Source organism: Chlorocebus sabaeus, chromosome 21 (assembly GCF_047675955.1).
Source record: "Chlorocebus sabaeus isolate Y175 chromosome 21, mChlSab1.0.hap1, whole genome shotgun sequence".
Taxonomy (NCBI): domain Eukaryota; kingdom Metazoa; phylum Chordata; class Mammalia; order Primates; family Cercopithecidae; genus Chlorocebus; species Chlorocebus sabaeus.
This window is the reverse complement of record NC_132924.1, coordinates 37,603,815-37,612,209: the sequence shown is the minus strand read 5'-3', so window position 1 is coordinate 37,612,209 and position 8,395 is coordinate 37,603,815. Positions and strand designations below refer to the sequence as shown.

Genomic DNA, 8,395 nt, shown 5'->3' with positions numbered 1-8,395 from the left:
TCTCCAAAAGCGCGCAGCTGTGCCCAGTGAGGATGCCGCGCTGGTCCTGGAGATGTCCCACCGCAAAGAGCATTCAGATGCTTCCTACTCAGGCGCCCAGTGGCTTGGTAAGTCCTGTTGGCAGGCGACAAGAATCGTCTGGGCTGCTCCCATCTCTGGCAGGACTAGACGGGGCGTGAAGGAAAGAAGAAAAGCAGGGATCGGGCACTGCCCGAGGGCAGACACTTGGGCTTTGGTGTTGTCCAGCGCGCTCGGGGCGCGCTGCTTCGCTCGTGCGGTCCCGGGCCCCGCTTCTTCGGGCAGCGCCTGGGGCGGGAGGGTTGGGGTGTGGGTGGCTCCCTAAGCCAACACTCGTGCGGTTGCGGTTCCAGCCCCCTCCCCCCGCCACTCGGGGGCGGGAAGTGGCGGGTAGGAGTCACCCAAACGTGATTGCCCGAGGCCCCTCCTGCTGCGGCGAGGAAGCTCCATAAAAGCCCGTTTGCGACCCGCTCTCTGCACCCCATCCGCTGGCTGTCACCCCTCGGAGACGCGCGCCGGACAGCAGAGTACTTGCCGCCCAGCCACGCCCGCGCGCCAGCCACCGTGAGTGCTACGACCCGTTTGTCTAGGGATGGGAGCGAAGGGGCGCCCATGAACTTGCTAGAGGCGCAGCCTCCGGCTCCGTGGAGCTCTGGGGCCCCGGGAGGGTCGCACCCCGTTCCCCAGCCGGGACTATGCCGGCTCGGCGCCCCGACGCGGACCAGCCCTCTTGGCGGCTAAATTCCACTTGTCCCTCTGCTCCCCTCTGATTGTCCACCGCCCTTCTCCCGGGCCCTTCCCGCTGGGCGGTTCTTCTGAGTTGCCTTTTGGCAGATATGGAGGGAGAACCTGGGACCCCTATCCCAAGGCAGCTGGCGGTCTCCCTGCGGGTCGCTGCCTTGAGGCCCAGAAAGCGATGCGCGGTAGGAAGGTTTCCCTGGCAGCGCCATCGAGTGAGGAATCCCTGGCGCTCGGGAGCCCCGCGCCCTGCCATCTGCCTGGATTCTTGGGCTCCAAATCTCTTGGGAGCAATTCTGGCCCAAGGAGCAATTCTTTTCCCCCTTCCCCACCGCAGTCATCACCCTGAGGTGATCTCTACGGTCAGCGTTGATCCCCTGAAGCTAGGCAGACCAAAAGTAACAGAGAAGAAAGTTTTCTTCCCAGACAAGAGTTTGGGCAAGAGGGGAGAAAAGTGACCCAGCAGGAGGAACTTCCAATTTGATTTTGAAAGTGTCTAAACTGGCGGGGTCCCCACCTTGCACCTCTCGCCGCGCGCTTCTTGGTCCCCGAGACTTGGAACGAAGTTGCGCGAAGTTTTCAGGTGGAGCAGAGGGGCAGGTCCGGGCCAGACGGCACCCAGAGTCCGCAAGGTGGTGCTAGCCACGCCTGGGTTCTCTCTGCGGGACTGGGACGAGAGCGGATTGGGGGTCGCGGGTGGTAGCAGAAGGAGGAGCGCGGGAGGCAGAGGAGGGAGGTGCTGCGCGTGGGTCCTCTGAATCCCCAAGCCGGTCCGTTGAGCCTTCTGTGCCCGCAGATGCTAGGTAGCAAGCGACTGGGGCTGTCCGGACTGACCCTCGCCCTGTCCCTGCTCGTGTGCCTGGGTGCGCTGGCCGAGGCGTACCCCTCCAAACCGGACAACCCGGGCGAGGACGCGCCAGCGGAGGACATGGCCAGATACTACTCGGCGCTGCGACACTACATCAACCTCATCACCAGGCAGAGGTGGGTGGGCCCGCGGGACCGACTCCAGGAGCGCCAGTGCCTGCACACCAGGAGATCCTGGTTAGGGGAAGGGATTGTTTCTTTTCCTTCGCTCTATCCCAGGGCAGGACAGTATCAGGCTCTTAGTCAGCTCTAGGTAAATGTGCGGGGCACACTGCGCACAAAATGGATACCTTCCATTTTGTGCAACTACAGTCACAGAGTCGTGATCCCCAGATTCAGGTTCCCCAGGCTGGTAGGCTGGCAATCTCCTCTCACTCACGTCTTGTGGTTTGTTGTGGTTCTTACAGCAGTGGGGGCCTGTCCAGAAATCTCGAAAGTACCCAGTGAAAGGGGCAAGAATGCGCCAGAGAAATGCTGTAGGGAGAAAGGCTAGCAAGGTGTCTAGGAAAAACAGAACGACCACCAAAGAAAACCAAACCAAGGAGTAAACTGCAGGGTTGCCCCAGACATTGTTAGACTTTCCAGCCTGCCTAGGGCTAATTGAATGACAGTATTTAGAAAAAGACAAATAGAGCTATTTTCTTTTCTTCTGTACTGTGTTTTTTTGCAGTCTCAGTCTCATACTTGAAAATCCTAGTCCCAGTAATTAGAGATTTAGCCTGAAAACAGTTTATCTAAAATGCAGAGACTCTCCCTATTTTATAGCTGGTGAATTCTGAAAAGAAAGTGCCCACTTGGTATTTCATTAAGAAGAAACTTACATTGGTCCAGTAACTTTAGGATGAATCCACGGATTACATGGAATCTGAGAAGTTGTAAACTTTATTCTGGACATTCAGAAAGTCAAAATGAAATGCCACATTTTCACTCTCAACATTGACAATTAAGGGAAAAATCAAATCCAAACTATTTTACAAATTACATAGGATTTAAATTTCGTTTTCAAAATTAGTTGATCTTAGCTCTAAATCATTTAACATCTTATTTTAATTACTAAGATTAAATGATTTTAATCATTTGACCATATCTAAAGGATAAGCCCTTTAGAAGCATGAATGTTAGTTAACATGTTTAAATTATATGTTTAAAGTATTGTGGGGTTTATTTATTTATTTAGTCCATATTTTTACTGTTTACAAGTCAGGGAGTAGTTGGAAAGGATCCAAAAGGGGGAGAATCTGTACTTCTAAAATCGTTTGCTTTTTCCTGTTTCATCAAAAAGGTATTCAACATCCTAAAAAAACTTTTGAAAAAGCTCCAATTTATATAGAATCTGAAAAACATGAAAATGCCAGAATTAAATAGTATTGGTTTGTGATCCCTTGAAATCTGATCATTTTAATTAGCAAAAAGCAATAATATTTTATATTCCATGCTTCCCAGAAAGTTAATTGATTCAAATTCTTGCTATGCTATGCTGTCATGCAGATCAAAGAGAACTTGTACAAACAAAAATATATTAACTTTTTTTTCTAGAAAAACCTTTGTTAGTTATTTAGTTATAGCATAATATACAGTAGAACTCAGTTTTCCAAAGATGATTGCTCTAAAGCTTTACAATTTTACAAAGCTCTAGCATTTTAAAATGTTTTCCTAGGCATTATCTCATTCAGTCTTTACCTCAAAGCTTTGAAGGGAGTATAATTATCTCCATTTCACAAATCATGAAGCTAAGGACATTTCATGAAAGCTATTTTTATAGGAATTATGGAATTGGGGGCCTCCTTTGAGTTTCTTTGGATGTTGTCACCACCATCAACAGGCGGTGTTATCTCCAACATGTTTGATGAGGGAAAAAAAAAAAAAAACATAAAGGAAAGGGACTTGGGTTTCATGGCAAGAGATTCAGCTTAGATGGGAATGAGCTGGTCTCAGAGGCAGAGTTTCCTGTCTCACCTTCATGTAAACTCCTTCTTAGAAACCAGCAGAGGCTCTTAATGTACATCCATCTTCTCCTTCCCACCACAGACACCCACTCCTATGTGTGTTTCTGAAAATTACAGGGTCATTTGTGGATGTGCTTTAATTTACTATAGATGTAATCTGATATCATTATTTTTCTTCCCCCCGCCCCGACCCCCGTTCCCCCTACACTCAATTTGTGCTTATATTCTTGTTGCTGTATATATACCCCTGGCTCATTGCTTCTGGAAGCTGCATTACTTATTCTAGAGTGTGGGTCTCCTACAATTTACTTATATGGCCCCCTAAATCAGTGGTTCTCAACAGAGGGTGATTTTATGCTCCCCAGGTGTGATTTGGCAGTGTCTGGAGACATTTTTGGTTTTCACAACGGGAGGTGGGTGCTGCTGGTATCTAGATGTATAGATGCCAAGGAGGCTGCTAAATATCCTACCATGCCCAGGACAGCCCCCATTACAAAGACTAGCCAGTCCCGGAGAAACTCAGCCTTAGATCAGTGTTTCTCCTTTCTGGCTGCACAGTAAAATCATCAGGGGCGCTTTTAAAGTACACTGATGCTGGGATCCACCCCTGACCAATTAAATCAGACCCTCTAGCATAGGGCCTGGGCTTTAGAGTGTGTTTTTTAACAGTCCCCAGGTGATTCTAATGTGCAGCCAGGTTTGAGAATCTTTACTCTAAGGACTCAATCTTTGAAAGTCACAGCATGGTAGAGAGGAAGGATGATCCAGAATTAATTAAAGAAGGAAGAAGAGTGAACAATGCTGAACTGGGTGCAAGACTATGACTGTGCAAATCCTCCTATTTCAGATTTAGGTTCTTTACTGGTAAATTGGAGAAAACAGTGGGCAGTTCTTTTACTCACTGGAGCATGATGAAGATAAATGAGTTACAGTTGCCCTAGAGTTTTACGATTAGTAAAACCAATGGATGGACAGAATAAATAGTATAAGCAGATGCCTGTAGTCTAATATCGCAGCTCCAGAAAATCTTCGAGGAAATCTTACACATGATGGGAGTGGGACAGGGACGTGTTTTGTTTTTGCTTCCCTTGAGTCTCAGCAAAAGAACAGTAATAGAAAATCTTTCCAAAAACTTTAGATAAAATTTTGCTTGGCAATTAGAATATATCCTCTGTCAGCTGTGTTCAGCTGTTAGACCTATTAACCAATCCACACCAGGCTAATTTATTCCTAAACAAAGTGGCGACTGGTGTCCAACACCTTTTCTGAGAAAGGGAAAAATGGCCTCTTCAAAAGATGCAAGTTGGTATAGACTTGTCTGACTCTTTTGTAGTGTCCTGGAGTGGGGAGCATATACTACCCTCGCAGATAAACGAAACCTTACCTGTGTGTATTGTCTCACCCATATCCTGCTATAGGAGAAAAAAAAAAAAAGAACATTTCCATGAACCAGTTAGATTCCTTTAGACTTACAGGGAGGCTAAAATCACAACATCAGGAGAGGCTTTAGCATTTGGCACCTTGAATGAATATGAGAAATATGAGACCCAGGGTCTGTTGGTAACCAGAAGAATGGATACATTTCAACAGCAGTAATTTGCATGTGTGTATCACTTTGTCACTTTGAAAGCACTGGGACTCACGTTTCACACTGGATGTTCACAAAGTCTCTGATTTAAGCAGGGAGTATTTTACAAACGAGAAAATTGAGCTTCAAAGACACAGGTGGGTCTTACACGGCAATCTGCTGATTTTTTTCTAGGACTGTCTTTGAAATATCATCTGGTCTCCTTGTTAAGATTTAAACTGCTGTGTATCATCAGAACAATAGCCAATTAACTAATTGTGGAAACATTTACAATCATGCCTCCATGTTTTCAAATTTCCTGTCACCTAGTTATAAAAGTATGTATCTCTATACATATTATTTATGGTTGTTTAAAAAGGCAGGAATTTGACTAGGAATTTTGGTTTGGTTTAAATAACCTCCTAGATTATTTATTGAGTATTTGAGCAAAGTTTAAAATATATATATATATAAATAATTTCAAATAATATTTATGATAATGTTTCTGATAATATATGCTTCATACACCTAGATTGCTTGTTACAGATGAACAACTGACAATAATATTTAGTTTTCATATCCCAAATAGGAGACTATCTTCCTTTTTCCTAAAGGTTTTTATGCCTATTCCAAACTTGCTTTAAAAGACTTTTTTTTCCAGGTATGGCAAACGATCTAGCCCAGAGACACTGATTTCAGACCTCTTGATGAGAGAAAGCACAGAAAATGTTCCCAGAACTCGGTATGACAAGGCTTGTGATGGGGACATTGTTGCAGAGCTCCAGGTGCCCAGGGGAGGGAAGTCAGAGACAGGTGCCTGGTGGGAGGCATTGGGATAGGGGCTTCTACACTAGGGGAGATTTCGGCAGAAATGAGGGTGAAGAAGCAGGCAGGGGAGACCTCTCTTTTCATGTACTCACTGTCAAATCTCCAAACGTCTGTGGAATAACATTTTCTAGCCCAGGTTATTTGGTGCTCCTTTGACAATTTTAAAAATAATTGACTTTTAACTTAGAAATTATATAGAATTTCTAACATTGTTGGAATCAGGGGAGCATAGAGTGAGTCCCTGGCTCTAAATTGAAATGACCAACTGTCCATCTCTGGCTGGGAAGATCTGTAGTTTTTATATATGTGGAGCGTCCAGATGTCCTAGAAAATGTCCCCCATGGTTTTTACTCCAACTTTCCCAGTTTTACATGAAGCTGTAGGTAAATTAGATGCTCCGGATTACTTTTTGACATATTTGAGTTCAACTTGTGTCATGTAGTGATTTATTACATTCAATGAATGCACGTTGAATGACAGTAATCTTAGGAGTTTATCTGTAGTCTCAGGACTTTCTTGCAGTTTGGGTCTGTCTTCAAAAGAGGTGCCCACCAATGTCTAAGTGTTAAATATTGAGCTAAGATTTTCTGGTGCCTCCTGGACAAGGAGTGCTGCTAAAGAGGAGGCAGGTCCTCTTCCATCTTCATAACCTCCTGGCTCTTCAGTCCTTGCTTCCTGTCTCTAACCACAGTAAGATCATAGTGCACAGGGTCCACCCATGTCTGCGGCAGCTTGGCTGCCTTAAACCCAGAGTTCTACAACGTCAAGGACAAAGTTCCCCAGAAGAGGTCACTAGAACACTTGCTCAGTGAGTGTGACTGACATGTGGCTCTCCAAGTTCTCCCTAGAGTCTCAGCAGGGTGATCCGCTGGGCCACCCACTTTCCCTTCTAACCTCCCTCAGTTCTCTTGTGAAATGGCCAGCCAGAACGAAGGGTGTTAATACAGAGTTGTGAGATTTGTTTTCTCTAAAGGGAACAATGATTTGAATTGAGATAAAACTCTAGTGCTCCTGTCCCTGGAGGAACCAGCCCAGACTTAAATAGCAAATGCAAGGGAAACAGGTAGAAAATGTGTAAGTGTTGTCTTCTTTAATTAAAAATTATTATTATTATGATTCAGAGACAAGGTCTCCTTCTGTCACTCAGGCCGGAGTGCAGTGGTGCAATCATAGCTCACTGCAGCCTCGAGCTCACTGCAGCCTCGAGCTCCTGGCCTCAAGAGATCCTCCCTCCTCAGCCTGCTGAAGTGCTAGGATTGCAGTTGTGAGCCACAATGCCTGGCCAGGGTTGTTTTTAATACTAAGCAGTAAATGTCTTTCTATGTTTCACTGACATGCATATGATGTTTGCCACAGTAAAATGTTTAGGGTAGGCTATATCTACTTACTGTTAGAAAAATAACAACCCAGACCTACTTGGTTTTTGTCTTTGTTTTGTGGCCCAGTTAGTGCATGAAGTAAAATTAATTGCACCCTGATTGACAGACTCCATCATGTGCAGTTAGAAGACAAAATTTGACAGTCTAGAAGTTGCCTATGAGTGCTATTTTATTAAAAAGATCTCATAGTCTAATAAGTAGCATCTTATTACATAATAAAGCTGGCAGGAAAAGGAAGCATATTTAGAGTTGAAGAACAATAACTTTCCTCTTATAGCTTCATGTGATTTCTGTAATTTTGATTTTCAAAAGATTGTGTTCTTCAGCTCCTTTGATACATACAGAGCCTTTAAAACACTCCCTCTGAGGTTTGCCCAAGACTCCTGTTAACATCATGGAAAACTGCTCAGCTGGGGCTGTGCACATTGTGCCTCTGCCTCGCGTTCTGATATTCCACGTGGCTTCTGGTTTAGAATGCCAGCAGGAGACTTTTCTACAGTTCCCATCATCTTTCACTTCAGAGCTAAATGTCTCACCCTTGCTAATACCTCAGGAAGTTGGGCAGCTTCCCTTACATGCTTTGCTTCTTATGTTTTACAGGCTTGAAGACCCTTCAATGTGGTGATGGGAAATGAAACTTGCTCTCTGGCCTTTTCCTATTTTCAGCCCATATTTCATCGTGTAAAATGAGAGTCCACCCATCCTACCAATGCATGCAACCATCGTGCTGAATTCTGCAATGTTTTCCTTTGTCATCATTGTATATATGTGCGTTTAAATAAAGTATCATGCATTCAAAAGTGTATCCTCCTCAATGAAAAATCTATTACAATAGTGATAGATATTAATAATATTATTATATCTATAGGGATAGATAGTAGTAATATTATATCTATAGTGATAGATATATATATCTATCTATAGATATTATATCACTATAGATATAATAATAATATTTTGTAATAATAAGTTTAATGAAAATAATTAGTCATTATAGTCTCCCTCAACTAGCAGATTCAGGGTTTGTTTCACTAATATTAAAACAGCGGCTG

At 44.4% G+C, this 8,395-nt stretch overlaps 1 protein-coding gene across 1 annotated transcript; it reads left to right on the top strand.

The window, feature by feature from the left end:
- The first annotated feature begins 453 nt into the window (after window positions 1-453).
- NPY (neuropeptide Y) lies at window positions 454-8,146 on the top strand. Its single transcript, XM_007981870.3, has 4 exons — window positions 454-582; window positions 1,553-1,740; window positions 5,798-5,878; window positions 7,944-8,146. The coding sequence occupies exons 2-4, from the start codon at window positions 1,553-1,555 to the stop codon at window positions 7,966-7,968; spliced, it is 294 nt and encodes a 97-aa protein (XP_007980061.1). The 5' UTR covers window positions 454-582; the 3' UTR covers window positions 7,969-8,146.
- The last annotated feature ends 249 nt before the right edge of the window (window positions 8,147-8,395 follow it).